Here is a 21,998-nt window from a genome sequence, read left to right as displayed (position 1 = left end):
GAGATATTGCGTTCTATGATCTCTTTTTTTTATTCACTTCCACGATAACAGAAATTACAATTATTATAAGCAATATTTAATCAAAAAGATACAGAAACAGACCATTTAAAACAATTGTGAGCGTTTATCTACTATAAAACTTGTCTTGCTCATAATAAATGCTACAATCTCATCTAAAACCTTGCCTGTATTGCACGCATATGGAGGCACACTTAGCCATGCAAACAACAAATATAGTTTGGGCCCAAATTAGCTGTAATAATCAGTAGTGAAACAAATATGTTCTAATAGGAGTGCTACCACAGAACTAATCAAACACTCAATCAAACTTCCAGCCTTTCATCCATTAGTTTTCCTCGTCATTTTCATGGAGCGTGAATCTGCACTAATTTAGAACTGCCGAGATGCCAAAAGACACACACACACTGACCATTCAGCACATTGATTTATACGCATTGAAGCAAAACAACTCCCACCCCTGAAACCAGCAACATGCATCACACACCGTCATGCACCACCTGGTTTCCATGGCAACAAGCCCCCTCCCTCTCTTTTTGTCTCGTGTGCAATTACCTCCCTGAGTATTATTGGTCATGCTTGCTTGTAGAGAATCAAGGGAAGCATAAACAGTCCACACAAACGTGTGCACATATAGAACAAAAAAATTTGCTCAAGGAGAGAAGATGGAAGGTCAAACGCTGGAATTAAGATGTGACTGTGAGAAAGAAACAGGAGATGTGGCAGAGAAATGGCAATTGGTGATTGGTTTGACATTCAGTATAGCACAGAGTCCAGTTTTGCGTCTGCAAAACACCCGAGACCTCTTACATGATAAACGATTCCTACCCATGCAAGGAAAGGTGTAGTCTTCAATCAGATTCCTAGCAGTGGCCAACAGGTGGTCCGGAATGAAGTAGTCTAAAAGGTCATGCCACTCAGCTGCTCAGTGACCTCTTGTGGTTGTCACCAAAATGCATTTGGAAGTACAGTAACTTCTGAATTACGCACAGTCCATACATGCTAACTCACACGTATGTGCCAATATATCCCAAAAGCAAACAATGACTGGTGGTTCACTTATATCTGAATTCTAGAAAAAAAAAATGAAATTATGATGCTACCACCAACATGCTTGCTCCCAGCCATTTTCACAGAAGCAATCCCCTTCACTCCCAGCTGTTTTACTGGATTTTGACTGATTTCGCAAGCCCCACAGTATATTGTTTTCTATTGCTATAAAAACATTGAACCTACCAAAAGAAAGATTAGAGTCTCTTCTTTCATCAGGAAAAAAAAAGTATATTTCTATCTGTTTCCGTTTTGCAGTCATTAGCATTAGAATATAGCTAAGTTTCATCATTATTGACAAATCTGTATAGAACTGTGGGCAAATGACCTTTTTTCAACATAGCCCTGGTTGATCTCTTTTGCTCTGCTGCCACCTGCTGGCCGTTTTTGTAATGACTACCATTTCCCTCAATCGTTCTCTACAGTTGAGAGGCTGCATCAAAGCCTTCTGTATGCTCTAGCATAAAAAACAACAACAATAGAAAATAACAATAATAACAAAAATAGAACGTATTTTTATACGTTTTGGAAGCAAATGAGTTAAGGAGCCACATGGAAACATGGAATGACCGGTTGCCAGCATGCCCATATTTGGAAGTGCTGATATAACAGGCTACCAGGAAGTAAAAAAGGCTGCATCAAAGCCTTCTGTATGCTCTAGCATTAAAAAACATATAAATATGTCATTGGGACACTTAAAACATTTAAAATAGAACATACTGTATTCATGTTTTTGGGAGTAAATTAGTTCAAATGAGTTTGAATGTGATTGGTTAATTTCAATCTTTTTTTTTTTTAAATCTGCTGTCTCTCTATGCACATTTCACGTAAATAATAAAGAAGTTGGCTCCATTGACAAATCAAAAAAACAAGTCTGTGCCCACTTATCCCCGCAGTCAAGTGAAAACAGGGAATTAGGCCTAAAGTGCAGACATCCCTGGCTTTATCCCTTTAGCAGCAGACGCAATTCAGTCAGACACCTCAAGTAGGAACATCTGGGGAGAATAATGCTCGATTTGACTGGCTATGTAAAAGACACAATATTTTGGTTCGCCTATTTATGACAGGGGTGAAATATTAATGGGCATCCCTCAGTGTGTAATTAAAGTAATATCTCTCCAACTGACCATTATTATCTTCACGAAGGCATCATTTTTAATAAAGGTCCCAGTCATAAATCTTACGAGATTTTATCATAAAATAGCAAGAAGGAATTTATGCGATAGATTGAGGACTATATTTCCTGTTCCATTTCATATTGCAACTTGGCTCTTGTACACCGGTTTTATAGTTTAATAATTCATCTGGAACAAAAATACAAACAGTAGTCTGTATACTTGCGTAATAGTATTCAAGCCGTTTACCTTCTTCACTTCATACTTGATAGCCAGTTCGACACGACTGAGGCAGGGTCGGTTGTAAGGACTCGGCGGGCACAGGTCAACATCGCCGTTCACAATGGCTTCCACTTCTTCCGTGTTTCGACAGAGGTCCAACACTCCCACTACAAAGTCTTTACACTGCATGGACAGCTTACGGTAGTCATTCTGAAGTGTGGACAGAAGATAGTGAGGTAAAAGAGTCAGACAAAAGGTAGACGCTGGTGCCTTGTAAGACAAGTACATCTGAGTTTTGTTTTGTTAAACAATTCTAGATCCACTCCTAGCTTTGAATCAAACTTTAATATTCAGTACATACTGTATTTTTTATGCTCCACTTATCACAAAGTTTCACGGAAATTGGTTCAGGAGTATTGACTAAACTGATTCCAATCAGCCATTTTATGAGCGGCACTGCCATCAAACGAATGAAAATGATTGCCTTGTCTTGTATCTTCAAAATGTCCAAAGAGCTTCTCTGTCTAATCTGAATGAAAATGTCAGACAGGATTGCATTGTAAAATGATATTTAAATTTAATAAAATCACTCTCCCTTATGAAATTGGGTTTGACCGTTAGGAAATAACCCCATGAATGTTTTCATAATATTGTTTACCAGCAGAGGAAGTTGTTATGCATGAAAAAGTGAATATAGTCCAAATAAGATAACAAGCAATAAAGAAAAAAAATATCAGTAAAGTAAGTCATAAAAAGAGATGAACTTCAAACTCAAAAACGACATAATACTAAGAATATCAAATAATTTGTAATGCTCATTTTAGTCAATTCTCTGATGTCATACACATTTTGACGCTAACGGTATGTCAATAAAAATAAATATATTCAAAACACCATTCATTTAGAGGGGAAGTCAACCCCCAAAAAATTATTGACAAAATTATGTTCTATGCAGCCTCACTAGTCTAAATATGGTATTCTGTTAATATTGCATATGCGTTAAGCAGCAATATACAACAGTTTTGATCAATATCAGAAGGCGGCGATTTTGAATTTTTGCTGTCGAGTGAAAATGACATCACAGGTGTTGAGTCTCAGATAACAACCAATCACATCTCAGCTTCGGAAAATAGGTGAGCTGTGATTGGTCGTTGCCTGAGCCCTGAGCAACTGTGATGTCATCTTCTTTTGACAGCAAGTGTCAAAATGGCCGCTCCCTGAAATGGATAAAAACAGGTAGATTTTGCTTCATAAGTCATATTCCACAAATGTAATATTAATCAGAATGTCATGTTTAGACTATAGTGAGGTCACATATAACATATTATTGTCAAGAATTGTTTAAGGTTGACTTCCCCTTTAATAATTCCACGTTTTTATGTAGATAAAATATTTATGTGTTGGTTGGTGATGAAATTCTGATGGGAGATGATGTAACTTTTCAATACAGAACAACTGGAAAAATACAACACTAGCCTGAAAGCAAAAGCAAACTTCTATGTAAATAACATTTGTATATTTACTGACCTAAACCATAGTCTAAAATAAAGGCCAGTTTCCAGTATATTCTTGCTCTGTGAGGTTTGAAGAACACACATATGGCATGATTCCGTAACTCTATACAAATCAAAAGCAATACTTCAACATGTACTGCATAAGAATATCAGTGATGCTTGCATTGTAAGACCCACATCAGGTTATTACACACACATATGAAATTACACTCACGGCTCAGGGTCTGGTTAGTGCCGTGGGGGGTGGGGGTTGAGATAAAAGCATTGGAATGATGCTGTAAGAATGAAAATTGAGCCAGCTGTGTGAAGTAGAGGGAAATCGGTTACAGTTGAGTGACTCAAATACAAAGTGAAGTAATGCATGATGTGGGAAGATGTGTGGAAAAAAAGTATCAATTTTGTTCTTTTTCTAAAAAGGCAAAGACCACTCATCTCATCTTCATTCTTATGCATCGTGTCACAGAGAAACCCCTCAAGTTAAACAAAATCAGTTTCAGGATGCTGGCCAACCTGCAATTTTGCCAGGTAATGGTTCCGGATATGGTCCTTTTGCACATTCAGCATCACTTAAAAACAGCACATTTTCAGCTATATGTTCCATTCTTTTTCTTTTATTCTTCTTCTTCATGTCATCAGCTATATTGAACTAAGCACCCAAGGACACAGGTACTCTTTCAACACTAGCTTCATTTCATTTCTAGCAATTATTCCTTTCTGTGCCATCACTAGTGGCCTTCCTTCTGTGGTAGCATCACACAATAGTCACAAGAGACGTGTTAAGGTCTTGTGATATGCTATGCACAATAGCAGTTCAATGGTATGTTTTTTTTCTGATCTATATATTTGCTGAACTAGAGCTGAACAGCATGTTTTACAGTTACCCTTAAGTACCAAAACTTAAAAGTAAGAAAATACCCAAGTGACAATAAATGCCTTTTATAAATTAGAGACACCACAGAGCAGAGTGTTGCTAACAACCCTGACAAATGTAAATTATTCAAAATGTACCTAATAATACATAAACTCTCTCTTTATTATTGCCCATTTCCTGTCTTGGTGGCCATCTGCTTTTTTCATGACAATCACACCATGTTTTTGTGGTTCAACCAATGAAAATAATACTGTACGGTATGTTGTATGTGGAGCCTCAAAACTCAATACAGAATCACAGTTTTCCTTGAATTGCGTCAAGCCATTGAGGTACGAAGAGTTCCTGACTCGTTTTTGGGTGACTTAAGTCACTCACTGAGTCCGTGTCGGGCCCATGTAACTCACAATTACATCGGTGAACAAATGATATATAGCAGGTGAGTACCATTTTAGCCTCACCCCCAAAACTCAGGAAAGCTGAATTGATGTAAATAGGGCTGGGCGATAAATGGCGCACCTACAGGCCTTTACGTCTGTCTCTCCCTTTGTTGGTCATTGTTTTTAATTTTTCTTGGACGGTTTGTCAGTTGTGTTGCTCTGTACTACTCCATGTGCAGTGGCATTAAAGATTCATTCATTCATTCAAAATTTGGATCAGAGTTACACAATATGGAGATGTCACATATGACAGACAATCAAAATGCACGTAAGCCTTCACACATGCTAAAAATACATGTTTGAGTTTTAAGCAAGCGGGACGCAGCGCCGCCAAGCCATGAAATACGGTGTAAAGGTCACAGCATCATATTCGATAGTTATTTTTTCAAATGCCAACTTGATATTTCTACTGTTTAAAAATGACTGGACTTGGTAACGGGTTTGTGTCATGTTGCAGCTGCTCTGACAAACTCATATTTGTTCTGGTTTCTATGTTTACAAAATACTTGACACGTTACACATATTTTGAAATAATGTGTTAGACAAGTTTGTATTTTGATTTGCATGCTTGATGTGAAGGGATATTCATTGTAACTGGTGACAAAATACTTATTGACCAGTTTGTTCACTTGACTTTTTTTTTCTAGTTGTGTTGACCGTTGACCTTTTATTAAAGGGGAAGTCAAGCTTAAACATTTCTTGACAATATTATGTTATATGTGACCTCACTTGTCTAAACATGACATTCTGATTATTAATATTTCATCTCTGGAATATGAGTTATGCAATAAAATCCAACCGTTTTTATCCATCTTAGAGGGCGGCCATTTTGCCACTTGCTGTTGACTGAAGATGACATCACAGTAGCTCAGAGCTCAGGCAACGACCAATCACAGCCCACTTGTTTTCTGAAGTTGAGCTGTGATTGGCTATTACTTGAGATCTGACAAACTGTGATGTCATTTTTACTCGACAGCAAGTGTCAAAATGGCCGCCTTCTGATATTGACAAGAACTGCTAGATATTGCTGCTTAACTCATATTCCACGACCACAATATTACCCAGAAGGCCATATTTAGACTAGTGGGGCTGCATAGAACATATTGTTCTCAATAATGTTTTTTTGGGGGGGTTGATGTTCCCTTTAAAGGTTAAATATTTATTTTTCAAATAAAATTGCCCATACATTATTCAGCCTTTTCTTTTTTGTACGGGTCCTGATTTTGAATAGGATTTTTTTTGTTTGTAATTATCGAGATTGACTGATATGAAATACTTCTATCGTGATACCCATCCATAGGTTAAAAACAGTGCAATGCTATATCTTTATCGCAACTGACTATTCTTTCCACATGTTTTCAGCAATTTTATTCGAATACAAGTAACATATTTAGCAACACATATCCAAATTCTCTTTACATGGTCTCTGAGCTGAATAACTTCACCTTCATTTGTCCCTCATACTCACTCTTGTAATGATTGAGAGGTTGAGACTCTGCATGTGTCTATGGGCTCTTATGAGAAATTGATGTGCTGCCTTGAAAAGCGTGTTGTAGGGAGATAAATATTCTGCTGCCAGGGAAGTCCTGATACATGTTTTCATAAACTGCTCTCATCCCTGTGCTGTGACAGCTTGTGTATGTGTGTGTTGATTGCACTTGTCTTTGTGCACACAGGATTAAACCCTCCCTTATGTGTGGGCAAATGTCACATAAAACATCATAACTCTGTGCTTTTAATCAACATGTTGACACTGAGGACGAGTCTGAATCATATGATTAATAACAACCATGTCAAAAGCCAGAAAAGGACACAATCTGTGAGTGATGAAATGAAGTGTCAGACGCAGGGAAATTATTTGTTTCCCTTGGTAAAGGTTGTTTGTTTGTTATATCAGTCAGAACACTTCCCCAATGTATTGAATGAGGACTGCGTGCATGACTCCACGCTCACCCATCATTTGATGCTGCTCATGTTTGCAATCTTGGTGCACAAGGCTGTTAGCTCCTCAACTCCTAAACTGCCCGCTTGGTCCCACATTGGACCCTTCAACACCTGCCCACCCTTCAGCACCATACTAACGGGCCCCTTCTCCCACATATTAGGATATTGTACCATTGCGAGATGACGACAGAGAAAAGATTCGGAGAAAAAGAGCCAGCCATGGAAGACAAGCTGGTGATAATGAAATGGTAATGAGACAGATGAGTGCCAACACAACTCTGTTCCCTCAGGTGTGCCCTTCTCATTAACTTGTCTGGAGACAGGGAGCACAGCGAGTGGAGGGGCTGGATGACAAACAAGATTGGGCAGAGAGACGGAAGAGTGGATGAATGAGGTGAGGGACAAATTAAAAGAGAAAAAGCACATGGGCAGATAAGGGACGAGACGATTCATCAGCGAAATTGAAATGGTTATCAGATCATTGTTATCTGATGTGATGATTTAGACTGTAAATACAATGTTGAGTGTAAACAACTGGAACTAAACAATGTGAACAGACATATTGGGAGTCTTGGCTATTACATCTACTGGAGGTGAAAATGGAAAAATACGTGGAGTTGGCCTCTTTACTGTTATGATAGCTTTCTCTCATCTGGGAATTCCTTTATGGCTCTTGAATTGTGCACTGTGCACAGAGTCATTCTGGAACAGAAATTCAGCAGACTTTAGAGCAGGGATGGGGCAACTTAAATGATGGAGGGGGCCACATTTTACATCAGTGCGACTGGGGGACCACATAAGGGACTTCCTAACCAGATTATAATGTGCCATTTTAAATATGAACAATATACGTGCCAGCCTGTAAATAGCGAGGGGTTAAACCACAAACATTCTAAAAAAAAAATGTTTTTATTTTTTAAAAACATACAAAAATATAATAATAAAATAATAATAAATAATTAAAGATAACTAATTAATTAATTAATTGAAAAACATTTAAAACACATCTGCTAATAGGTGAATCTGCAGGTGCTGAACTGAGCATAAGTTGGGGTGCACTGTAGCAATATAGTTAGTATGGTTATAATTTTAACCCTCCACCCACAAATGTCATTTTTCTTTTCTTTCTTTTTTGTTTGCCACTCAGAGTGTGGGCCACCACATTCCCATCGCTGCAATGGAGAATGGAGTTGGACAGGGATGTTTGATACCATTTTTTTTTTCAGACCGATACCAATACGAGTACTCAACACTTAAGTAGTCACCAATACCAAGTACCGATACCACTAGTACTTTTGATACAAGATTTCCCACAAAAATCAACGACGTAAAATTTTGTTCTTATACCTTGAAATTAAATTGGGCTTTGGCTTGATACATTGATACATTGATACATATTTATAATTAAGTATCAAACTGGTATACTTACCCATCCACAGGATTGGACAGGAAGCCTAGCCCAAAATCATTGGAAAATTATGTCCCCCAACTAAACACTCAAACCAAAATTAATTTTATTCTTTAAAAAAGTGAACAAAGGGAGACTAAAGAATGACAGAAAATGCTAAACAATAGTTAATGACTTACCACAAATAGGAAATACTAAAATAAGCTAGGTATAGCCAAGCAAAAGTGCCTTTATACTTGGGCCGAAAACAACCACATTATCAGCTAAAGTTAGAGGACACTGCATAAACTATGAACATCTATCTGGCATTTGTTGATGTGATTTTATTTTGAAAATAAGATGGCTACACTGACCAACAACTTAAATGAAATGGCCGTACCTTAAACTCTGTCTCGATGTTGGCAAGTCTGGCCAGTTCATTGCTGAGCTCCAGGGCGGTCAACACTGGATCTTCGCTGCTCAGTGAAAGGTAAGCTGCACTGGCCAGGCCCTTGTACGCGTTCATCCTTGAACGTGAATGGCTGAACGAGTCTTTCTTCTGTTTTTCCACACACTCGATGCACTTACAGAAGTAGTCATGAGGCCTCTCGATGCGAGCCCCTTTGGTCAAGAGAATATGGACTATCTCATACTCTTGACAGTGAGCAGCCAGGATGATAGGCGTGACATCATGCGAGAAACGTGTTCCATCCTCATCGTAAGCGTAGAAGTCGTCGTCACGCATCTCCTGCTCCAGGGGACTCAAAGTCAGGCGGAGACCCCCGCCAAAGGCAGGGTGGCCGAGGATGGCTTCCACGATGCGAACGTAACCTTTGGAAATAGCCAAAAGGAGGCCGTCTCCGATCCTAGCCAAGCCATCCTTCTTCAGGAGCAGCTCAGTCACCTCGAGATGCTCATTTCCTACCGCCAGCTGCAATGCATTCTGGCCCATGTAGTCCACACAATTAAAGTTGAGGGTTTTGGAGTCTTCCAGCATTTTACGCACGACAGGAATATTCCCATACTCAGCAGCATCTAGAAAACGCTCCTCTTCTGCAGTGAGAGCCGAACCACGCTCATTGAACATGTAGGCTGGGCCGCGGACTGCCTGGCGACGCCCTTTCTCCCTCAGCGTGGTGTGCCGGCGGTGCATAGCCTCCACCCTGTAGAAATAGGAGGAAATGCTGAGGAACAATTAAGTTAATACAGATAATAATAGCAAGGTGATAAAACAAGGAAGCAAGACGAAAAGGCAGCATCATTAAATGCACCACACTTGATGCTTTAAAAAGGGTACAAAGTAATTACCAACTCCTAAATTGATGTGCTTTTTTGGCAGGGATTGGTCAAACTTAATTAACAGTGTTTAACATGGATCTTTCCCTTGGCACAAAAGAAAGCATCCACAATGCATGGGCTCGTTGAACCACAACAAGGGTCAAAGCTCATCAAAAGGTCATTACAGGTCAATGGCTATTAGGAAGAGATGAAGCCATCACCTTAATTGTCTCTGGCAGCCATCCATTTAATACAGCTGAGCCTGTTCAGGGTCACGAGTGAGCTGAAGCCTATTACAACTGAATTTTGGGCAAAAGGTGGACTACTCCTTGAAATGGTCGCCAGTCAGTCGTAACACATTTGTGCCTTCTACTCATACAAAGTAGGGACAGACCGATTGTCAGCTGGACCAATTATTGGCACCAATAGTCAGCATTTTGACGAATATCGGCATCTGCCTTTTTGAAGAATCATATGGGTGATAACAGATCAATTGAAAACTGTGTTAACGTCAGGGAACAATTTATTACATTTTTTAATTGAACTTCATAAGAAATGCTGCTGACCCTAGGAACTCTCTCTCTACACCTGTTTTTGTTTGAAATTAAAACTAAGATAAGCTAAATTAACATTTCAGCTATTTTAAAGTTTTGGAAAACTTTATTTGCTGTAGAAAACAATGGGGTAGATGCCACGGACTTCCGACTTCCGGGTTCCACACATCAGCGTGGTTTCCGGACATGATGGCCGTGTTCCAACACTCGCACACCCACCCCTGCGCCCGATTGCAGGACGTCTCAACTCTCTGAAATGCTTCGGACAACTGAGACAGACACACTACACGCTCGCACCCATCAACGGGAATGCGCAACCGAGGGGCACAAAGGCCTGTCACAAACAAGGAAACGGAAACAAAGCTGATTTGTGAAAACCAGGAAGTCGGAAGTCCCGCCTCATATACCCCATTGGGAGCTATTTATTTTTACTTAACCCTTCTGTTATGTTGCGGGTCGATTTGACCCAGAAAACATAGGGTGGGGGGGGGGGGGGACTTTAGGTTCAACTTTGTCTGCTGGCCTTCGTTTTTTAATTTTCATTATTTTATTATTAAAAACATTGGATTGTATTATGTGAATTTTTTGGATGATTAAACATTAGAACAGGTCACATTCACTCATTAACATTGTTAAAGGTGTATTCAAGGATCTTTTGTCGCTGCTTCTTCCGGGTGGATCATCTTAACGATTGGTTCTCGTTCCCGTCAGTCAATCTGCCGTAACGTTGTCGTGTGCGCTCGTTCCTAGCAGCGCATGCGCACTTCGAGTGTTTGTAACATGTAGCGCAGAGCTTCGGATTCAGCCATTCATCGTTGTGGCTCCACCGATCTCACCGCATACTTTGAAAATGGCTGAGAGCCGCAAGAGGACGGGATTTACTTTAAAAAAGTTTTCATCCTTGTAAAATATACTTCAAATTTCTGAGTGCATTAACCTTTACTAGGCTTTTTCAAGTAAATATCACTCGCCATTTTTAGAGTGTAGCCGTTTCCCCCGGATGAGCAGGAGAGCTAGTCTTCCGCATGCACATTTTTTCAAAAACTGACAAAAACGGACGTTTGGCTTCTACTTTTCGAGAAAACCCTTGAATACACATTTAAGATACAACAACAGGAGGGTTATGACATGCTAATGACCCTGGGAGGTTCCTGAACATTTTGTTAGAATAATATATGCACCAATATAGATATTGGCTCCTAATATATTGTCAAAATACAGCACTGGGTGTTTTTTAATGAATTAAAAATATATTATTTTCGTTGTCTATAGAACAGGTGAAAATATTTTCAGCTTTTCCATCAACGGTTATCCTATTTTGCACACACAAAAAAGTCCTTTTAGTGAGGGAAAATCAATATCGAAAAAGATCTTTGCTGTGGCCAAACACTTTGACCTAGATAGTGACAAAAGTCATGAAGTTACATGAGAGGCTTATAAAAAAAAAAATGCACCCAGGGATGAAACTATTTTTTTCAAGTATGATGAAATATAGATGATATATGGTCCAATTTGCAAATCGTCACAAGAATGTGACCGCAGCGACTGTACACAGGGAAAGAAATGAAAAATGTTCAAAGCATTGTGGTACAAAAGTGCCATGCCGTTCCTGCTTTGAAATAACTGTGTAGAATGGGGGGTAGTGACCTGCTACAAACAGTTAATGAACTCCATAGTATGATAGAAAGGGATTGGCTACGACCTCTTTGCTCCATGGACACAATGTGGTATGTATGTACTAGGTACTAGTGATGCACCGAATATTCGGCTAGCAAAAATTTTCGGCCGAAAATGGCAAAAATTTGCATTTTCGGCATTTGGCCAAAATAAAATTCAAGCCGAAAGAATATGTTGTGGTGACGCAAGCAAAAAAAAAAAAAAACCATAAAAATAACACAGCTGCAACCAAGTGTCTGTTTGAATTAAAGACCAAACACGGGAGTGAGTGTCTGCCTTGCTGCTCGCTGGCGTTTGTGGGTACCGGCAGCTTCATTGTGCACACCGGAGAAGGAGAGGGTCGCTTGGTAAACTATGTCGAAAAAAGAGAGCACTGCCGAGTACTGCACTACAGGTGAGACACTCTTTCTCCTGCAGCGCCTTCCTTTTTTTCTTAAATGAGAGCCCTTCAAACGCTTCCACTTTTTCACTTGCATTCTGGTGGCCGTGTTAAATACTTTAGCTAATGTTAGCACTATTGCTATCAACAGTTTTAAACAAGTAAACACTTACCACTATCTCCGGGTGAATACAGATCTGGACAGGACCCCGTGTGTGACTTTGCAGTCCGTTCCCAGAGCCGATTGGCTGGTGCGAAGAAACTTATTTTTTATTTTTAAACATTGGTGATACGTGAATGTGCCGATTTTAAGTGTGCCGCACCGTGTCTCGCTCCAAATAGCCTACAAATGCGTCATCCACACCGCACGCATCCGTGTCCGCCGGTGCGAAGTACTGTACATAGACTATAAATTGCAATCGCACCGCCAGAAAATGCTCAGTTGCTCACCTCGCGTTTGGTGTTTAATGTACCATTCGCCAACATGTCTCTGATGACTGTGGTGTGGACGCATTTCAATTTATATTGTGCTTTGTTAATATGCAAAGGCCTAAATATTTTATAATAATATCATAATTTTAATTAATTATAATAAATGCAATGATAATTAAAAATTGGCATAATTTTTTTTCGGCGTTTCGGTTTTCGGCCAAGCATTTCTCATTTTCGGTTTTCGGTTACGGCCCAAAAAATTCATTTCGGTGCATCCCTACTTGGTACAAACGGGGAAGCTTGCTAGCTTTTTTCACATTGTCAGGTTAGTTTTGGCACTTCGAGCACATTTCTATAATGATCACTTCCTTTCATTCACCTGTTCATATTCTGCTTTTATTGAAGAAGGTGAAGGTGAGCAAATGTCAGAAAGAAAATTTGCTTTCTAATTTTAATGACTGAATGGACACAGCAACAACAGGTGGAACATGTTGTGTGTTTTGGCTCTTAGGGACTTTCAAACAAGGTGGAAGTGTGAAGATGATGGGCTCATCAGTTAATTTCATAGTTGCACGGCACTTTGACTTATTTCCTGCTCTCTCTTACACGGAAATACATAAATACTATGAATGTGACCTTATTACAACATTACAAGAACTAGCAAAACAGTGAATCATTTTATACTACAGCATGCACAACATACAGTTGCACTCAAGAGAATAAGAATGGAGAGGATTTCCTACTCCTTGCCATCCCTTATGTTAGTTTTCATCTTTCTCTTTCCCGATTGAGGTGACTGTGATTCAATTTGAATTACAAAAAGTCTCACTCAGACAGCTGTGTGTGTGCTAGAAAATAGATTAAAATAATGTGTTTACAGAGATTGTGCTTTCTTGCCACAGTGTGATCAGCAGTTTTGAGCAACCCGCTGATATATTGTGAATAACATCTTCAAGACCTCTCTGAGGTTTGCAGCTCTATTGTTACATGGCATTATAATAATACATTTAAGATGCATGGTCTCTGACAGTGAATTTAAAGGTCCCATAGTATGAAAATGCACTTTAGTGGGGTTTTCTATCAATAATATGCATTGCCAGCCTGTCTACAATCCAACCAGGTATGAAAAAAATGCGTCTGCGACTTCTTTAGCTTTCTCCTCCATTCTAAAATGTGTGCTTCAAATGTGCAGATTAAACTTCCGTGACTTAGTAACGTCAAAAAGACACAGAAGTTCACTCGACCCATCCCCCTCGGGTTAGTGGCGCCACCTCTGGTAAAGGTTTGTCAGGCCCACTGAAATTTGAGAAGCTGGCTGCTCCTTTCTTTTTCTCTCGCTGCTCGCAAATGCTCCGTGGAGAGGGGAAACAATGATCAGGAAAAAGTGGTTGCAACACGTTTAAACATAATGGATCGTTCCCAAAAGTGTGACACGACTGCAAACGGGAAAGATGTAAGTTTAACATTTTTGATTTAGCCTTTCTTCCTATCCTTTCTAATAAGAGATGTGCACCTTCTACCATATTACTAGTGTATTTTTAGTGCCTAGAGTAGGAGCTACATTTGTCGTGTGAAAGTTGTTTGGTTACAAGAGGTCAGATATGATAAAGTAGACGGTGGTTGGATAACATGAAGCGGTTGTGTATTGTTTTGTCAAGATACAATCCGTGGTGGTTAATTTGCCTGACAACCCAAGATTGGCAACTCGCCACCTAGTTGACATGACTTTGTGATGCTAACTGGCCGCTAAGTGGTCTCGACTAGACGGCTTGCACGTTGTGGCCGCGCAGTGGCCTAAATATGTACATTTGTGTTATTCATAACTGCTTGGAAATGTCTACAAGCATTCACGGCAAATTGGAGACATTCACGGCAAAATAACCATTGCCTAAACAATCACAAACTAACGCTACAACATAGTCTTTGTAGTAACGTTATGCTATTTTTTCCTATGGTAAAACGTTATGCCACTTTTCCACATATTATAATAGTTCTCAAATGTGTAAAAGACATGTCTGTATTTTTCTTTTCTTCTGCTCCCATGGCCAGTCCGTTTCCATTCACATTAGCACATGGCTACCATGACTGAAATCACTGCCCCTTCGAGAGAGAAGGTTATGGGCAAGGCGTGGCTTGGTGCAGCTATTTACATAAAAGTGACACACCCCTAAAACAGGCTGTTTTGAACAGAGTGTTTTTGTCTGATTAAGGGACAGCAAAAATATTAGATTAAAAGTCAATTTTGATGAATGCATGTCACAGACATGTCTTTTACACATTTGAGAACTATTTTAGTATGTTGAAAAGTTGAATAATATGACACCTTTAAGTTTGTGTGTTTGTTTGAGATAGCTATTGAATATGTGACTCCTTAAAGAAGACTATCAGTTCCACTTGGAAACATTATCAGTCATTGTCGGTGTGTACATCTGAGCTGATTACTATGAGTACAAATGTTTCCTTCTCTTCGCTGAGGCTGGACAGAGCCGATTGAAGCTGGAATTGCAAACCGAGGCATCCAGGTGCCAAGACTTGAGCGTCAAGTCGATGTACTGTGAAGAGAGGTTCAACATTTAATCTGTCCTTTTACCATGCACGTCACCCCTGCCTCCATGTCATGGCCAGCGGTATTATAGATTGATTTTGCACACTGTAGGCTGGCCACTTCCTGCTGGTTTGGTTCCAGGTGCTAGAAATACAAGAAATATACTAAGATAGCCACACCAAGCCGATGATAACTCGTCAAAATGATTTAATTTACCATATGTGCTTATCTTTTTCCGATTTTCCAAGTGAATAAGAAATCAACACAGCAGATATAAAAAGTCTACACACCCCTATTCAAATGTTAGCTTTTTCTGATGTATAAAAGGGATGAAAATGAATCATTTCAAAACTTTTTCCACCAATAATGTGAATAGATTGACTTTTAATTAGGATGTGGCTGTGTTTACAATTAACCAATCACATTCAAACTCATGTAACGAGGGAGTCAGCACACACCTACCACCCTATAAAGTGCAGTTGATTAACACCAAATATAGTTCAGATGTTCTAGTAGGCTTTTCCTAACTCTAAAGATTTTCAGCTAATCTGACTGATACTTTAAACTGTTCATATTTCCAGTTAGACCATAATACAGTTTCCCCAAATGTGTTTGGTTGATTTAGTTATGTTTGAACTTTTTAGACATAATTCTAAAAGCTATGTTTGAATCATGGTCATGGCAGCATCAGGCTTTCAGTCTGTTTTTCTTCAGCTGAAACTGGGGCCTTATACAAGGTGAAAGGAATTATGAAACTTTTGAAAAAGCAGTTAAAGCAAAAGCTTCAGGCTCCCGCTAGAAAGCATAAATAAATAAATAAATCAGAAAAAAAGGCTACTAGAACATCTGAACTTTATTTGGTGTTAATCAAATACACTTTACAAGGTGCCAATGGAATATGATTGGTGAATTCTCAACATCACCACGTCCCAGTTATAAATATAAGGGGTTGTGCACACTCATGCAACCACATCATATCAGTTAATTTTTACTTTCCCTCTGGATTTTTATATTTAATTGTTTTAAATTGAGTTGTTCAGATTATATCATATTAATGGTGGAATTTTGAAATAAGTTTAAAAACCCGACATTTGAACAGGGGTGTGCAGACTTTTTATGTCCTCTGTACAAGGGATCGGCTCCATTTAGTAAAGGAGAAAGGTCAGGCAATTTCAATCAAATAATTTCTAACAAGAAATGGCATGGCTTTGAAAATACAGAATCTTTTTTTTTCTTCTTTACGCTTTTCTTTTTGCTTTACTATACACCAGATGACAGTCAAGTCATTTCTACGCCATTAAAGCAACTGAAAAGATTAACCAATTTGCATTAAACTTTAGAAAAAAAGACAGCGGTGCAATCAGGTTTGAAATCATATTTTTGAGGATAGACTGTTGAAAGAAGTGCCCAGCACACTTGCATACAGACATTGCTCATTTTAAGGATCAAAGCTATGTTGCCCATCATGTTTCACCCATAATGAGAAACAGGCATGTTCATCACACAGCCTACTCATTTCGAGCATCCCCATCTCCTTTCAAGGCGAACGCTGGCGTATCAAAAGCTGCAGACAGGAGACGATCAAAGAGCCAGCAGTGTGACCTGCCACTCACAATATCTGATTGTCCTCCCTGAGCCGCCTGGGCAGCATGAACACCCATTAGAGAGTCGCCATTCATTTTCCCATTTGTCTCAGCATGTGGATGCACTGCACTGAGCCTATTGTTGATTTTCACAGTGAATGGGTTAAGCATATAGCAGAAGGAGAATAGACCCAATTCCTGTTGACGCTCAGTTTGAGCATTCATGCTGTGGGAATCAATCAGAGGTTGTGTGAGTCAAAGCAAGGATTGGACAAAATAACAAAAGCTAAAGACACAAATTCAATTGAACCCCCGTAGGGTCCTCTTCTATACATGCCTTCTGTACATAACGTGAATGCACCTCATTACATGTTTATGCCAGGTAAGAGGAGGAAAGCTCATAGAATGTACGACACAATATCTGAAAGACAAAACCCAGCAAATAAAAAAAGGCAGAGAGATCCACTTAACAGAAACTCGTACTGTTCAAAAAAGGGTCAACCAGTGCAGCAGGTTGGATAAGTACTTTTGATTCAAGAAGCGCCACTCTTTTGATGAAATTACTGGTGTAGAGAACCATCAATGGAGCAGTGGAGATCTTTATTGCTTTAATTCTCTTGAAGCTCCTCTTGGAAGTGCTTAATAAATTGTTGTGATAACATTTATACAGAAATAAAACATACAAGTACAGGCCAAAGCACCGTCACAATCAAATTTTAGTGACAGTCAAGTTTGGTGTTGTTGTCATGTCATGTGCTGTATATTTTGCATATATAATATTTGCTCATCTGATCGGAAAATGTTGATCAATGTAGTTGGAGGCGGAGCAATGGTGTAAAACTGCATTTGGTCATATTGATGCTATCCAAATACTAGAAACACCTTTCCCCACATGATTACGTATTTTATTTATTTTTTTTAATTATATAGCTAAGTTTATTCGTGACCAGTTAGGATAGCACCTACCACGGCTATAGCATGTACTCTTGAGCAAAAAGTCTAACATTACAGCATTGATTGGGAAATTTGTTACTGAAAGTAGAACCTAGCCCACCTGCGAATACCGAAAAGCCGCACATAAATAACGCTCCACTAAAAGCGATTGCAATTACTGATTGTAATAGCTTAACCTATAAATATACTGCAAATTATTAGCCAAAAATGTATAAGAGGCTTATAGTATTTCAAACGCTCACATACGTACTGCAGATGGTGTTTCGCCATGGAAACTAATAATAATAATAATAATAATAATAATTGTAATAAAAATTCTGTCTTAAAAAGAAACGAATAAGTGGAGGTTTTCCATGAATACCGTTAGATAAGTTCATTATAAAAAAAATTATAAAAAAATAAATACATAAACAAATAAATAAATTGTGATTGCCAAACCTGGAATATATGGGGGGGGGGGAGGGGCGTTCCTATGTACTAAATGTAAATTAGTATTCACATAATGTTTAAATTCATGTATTTAATTGTAATTATGTTTTTCAGGTGTATTAAGTTTGAGCAAGAAATATATGACAACTAAAACTTTCTCATAAAAAGTGTAGGCTATCGTTGATGGTACAAATGGATGAATCAAATTATATGATAGTTTATTTAATTTTTTCTACAAACACTAACAAAAAATTTACATTAATTGTCCCTTTAAAAAAATATTGGTGGCTAAATTGTTCTCTAATTCTGGCATGAGCTAAATTTGTCCTACTTATAATGAATTGAACTAAGTCTAACTGTTTGGTCTTTTGTGGGTTCATTGGATTTTCAAACCAGAAGCAACAAACAAAAAGTGAATTACAAAAACTCACGATTGTCGAGAGTCTGAATTCAGCTCGTTTTTCGTGTGCTCAATGGCGTGGTGGTTCCCACAGTCCGGGGGCTCCGTGACTCGTTGGGCTCTCTGTCCGCGGTGCTGAAGGTTCCCATCGTTCCCGGGGCCGCTTCCTTTCCAGGGGGGCAGCGGCTCGTCGAAGTGCTCGCACACCACGTCGAGGTGCGCGTACTGGCGCGGAGAGTCCCCGGCGCGGTTGCGCAACTTTGGCTGCGTGAGGTGAGAGGAGTCCTCGGGGTCTCGGTTCTCCGGGGACGAGTGTAGGCAGTCCGATGAGGCCAGGTAAGGCGGATCCGTGTCCTCCAGGAGCGGAGAAGCCGAGGAGAAGAGGTCCAGGGGCCGCCGACATGAAGGTGATCCTCGGGGGAGACACACAGGCGGAGAGGGAGACTCGGAACGACGGGCTTTTTTTCCGCCATCGCTTTCTTCCCCGTCGTCGGACATTGGCAGAGTTGTGGACATGGAAATACTTTTCCCCTCCTCCCCCAGCCAAAAAAAGACAAAAATGAAAGGTCGTAGTTCATGTGACGGACATTGCGCAGCCTGTATTATAAAGTTTCATCCGCACAAGTTTTATCCACGCTGCCTGGAGTAGGCAGCTCTCTTACGTGAACGAGCACGCGCGCGACAGCAAGAGCGCGCGCTCGAGGCGCCAGTCCATGCTAAAATGGAAGACACTAATCAAAAGTGACATCTGCAGCCATTATAATTTATATGGGCAAAACAAACAAAACAAACAAACAAAAAAACAAATAGCGATTCAATATAATTTTCAATATGAGTTCACTTCTCTGGTCTATGTAATAGATTTTTTTAAATCATTATGTCCAAGAAGTCAACATTATTGAATTTGTGTACAGTATTTCCTGTTTGAGTACAATAAACAGGGGGAAAAAAAGAGGCAGTGACGTCACTATTGGTGGGAATCTTTGGCCATTTCATGATTCAATCACGATTATGATTCAGGGGTTACGATTTCATTATGAAACGAATATTGATCCATTTTTAATTTATGTATATTGATGCACTTTTTTACAACACACATTACTATTCATCTCACTAAGTATTAATCACTTGCAGCGATGGATTAAAAAAAACAACCCCACGGTTCACATCAGATCACACATTTGAATCACGGATCAGATCATTTTTGGGATCGGCAACAAAAAAAAGATAAATAGAACTTTGTCTTCCTTTTATTTTGACAAGTTACAACTTTCTGTTACCAAAATGCTCCCATACATGCTACCTTACATGATTGAAAAGTTTTTTTGTCTGCCATCATAGTGAATGTGGACTGATCTTGTTACCATCACGTGCTTTTAAATTAGAAGCAGCTTTTTAGATCTCACGGCGAGGTTGGCATCATCGATGTTTTTTTTTGTCTGCGCGCCGTGCCGCACGCTGTGTGTGACGTGTGTGCTTCCCAAAGTGTCCCAGAAATCACGGTACAGCGCGTCCGAGTTCCGCAATATTTTGAACCTTCTGCATACCTTTATTAACATATTTTAACAATCAGAATGTGGACGTTTGTGGCTCGATTCAGACTCGTCCATGTCTGAATTGCGATGCATCTAAGAATCGGAAATTTCCCTCACCCCTAGACGTCACATCCATATTGAGTTTCAATGTAACAAATTTCAGTAAAAAAATTACGGTAAATAATTAAAGCATTTTCTTGTATTTTAATTTCACAGTATTTAACTGTAATGCATTATAGGTAAAACAAAGTGCATAATGGGTAAAAACAGTACAGCCATTTGTTGTATAATTAGCAGTAAAATACTGTAAATTTTATAACAACTATGTTTTGGCACGTATATATGTGGATTACAGTAAATACTGTAAAGATTGTCGGGTTTTGGCGAGTATCTCTATAGAAGAAGAAGCAAATAGCGGACCCACAATTGGTGAGTAATAATTTTACATCGTCTTCACATCGCATTTCTCCGATAAACAGGCAACATTACATCTAACATTCATTTATGCACTCGGCTGTAGAACGAGGATTGATTTTACAACGAGAGCGGCACGGTGGCTGACTGGTTAGCACATCCGCCTAGCACATTCTACTGTCAATTCGTTACAGTGTATTTTTGTAGATAGGCAAAAATGGCACATCTTCATTTTGGTGCGGGGGGCAAGTAGATATAGCGTGAATTTAGTAGACTGTGATACACCTCGATAGGTGTTCCGGCGTATTCTATTGCACACCCCCGGCGCATTTGGTGAACAAAAGAAGACTAGATTTTAGAAAAGCTTATAGCAGGTCTAAGTTGTGGTATAGGTGGTGTAAAGTGATTTTGGTGGATGCGGACGGCAGCTGACTTTCAGAAACTCCAGAATGCAACACTGATCAATGCCGTGATAGGCATTAGGCGTGGCTCTATTTTTGTCTGTATGGCGCATGTCGCCTTTTGCGCTTGAACTTGTCATTTGTGTGTTACATGCAATATTTAGTTTTACTGATTGAGTAAAGCTTCGGATGAAAAAAAAAAGAGTGAGGTGAAGCAAACAGTACTCTGCCTCCCTTCAGGAACGTGAGCAATTCATTCATTTCAAAATGTTGCTCCAAATGACAGCCAAACATGGAAGTCATTCTGTTTGGTTCATTAGCTTGTAAATCTGATTCTGTCAGTGCCTCACCAACCGTGAACCTGCATCAATGTCACTAATACAAATTTATACACACACGAACAAAGTGTGTGTTTGTGGCTTAGGCAAACGAGGTCTCAGTTAGTATGACTAAATGACCCACCAAATAAACACTTATCCAGCTGTCCACATTGACACATCTTGCCGATGGAAAAGATGTGGCACAGTCCTGCAGTGATGAAGCCCTGAAGCAGCGAATACATTACTACACTTTGTTGGTAGAACTGTTGGATAGTTTCCTCTAGTAGGCCACAGCGGCTGTGACTACTGATGAGAGCAAATAATCATATTTCATATTTTTCCTACACCCTCTGCTCCACCAACACGACTGGTGTTTATCACAACAAAACAATGGCATCCACATGAAAAGAAAGCAGCACTACTTATAAGATATTGCAAAAAAATAAGCAAATATACAGTACGGTGCTTTTGCATTAGGAAAAGCTTTCTATTTCATATGTAAATAACTGGGGACTAACCCAGACTGTTTATATGAGATA

The 21,998-nt window shown here is 39.4% G+C and overlaps 1 protein-coding gene across 1 annotated transcript in view; it reads right to left on the bottom strand.

Moving 5' to 3' along the window:
• The window catches only part of trpc7b (transient receptor potential cation channel, subfamily C, member 7b), a 73,201-nt gene extending 53,772 nt beyond the window's left edge, over window positions 1–19,429 (bottom strand). The window contains exons 1-3 of the mRNA XM_077578586.1: window positions 18,821–19,429; window positions 8,959–9,721; window positions 2,433–2,615 (exon numbers count right to left, since the gene is read on the bottom strand). Coding sequence (XP_077434712.1) covers window positions 2,433–2,615; window positions 8,959–9,721; window positions 18,821–19,305 — 1,431 coding nt within the window. The 5' untranslated portion in view covers window positions 19,306–19,429. The remainder of the gene's footprint in view (window positions 1–2,432; window positions 2,616–8,958; window positions 9,722–18,820) is intronic.
• Window positions 19,430–21,998: the final 2,569 nt, after the last annotated feature.

This window comes from Vanacampus margaritifer, chromosome 10, assembly GCF_051991255.1.
Source record: "Vanacampus margaritifer isolate UIUO_Vmar chromosome 10, RoL_Vmar_1.0, whole genome shotgun sequence".
Taxonomy (NCBI): Eukaryota; Metazoa; Chordata; class Actinopteri; order Syngnathiformes; family Syngnathidae; genus Vanacampus; species Vanacampus margaritifer.
The sequence above is the reverse complement of the archived record's forward strand: the minus strand, read 5'-3'. Positions and strand labels throughout refer to the sequence as shown.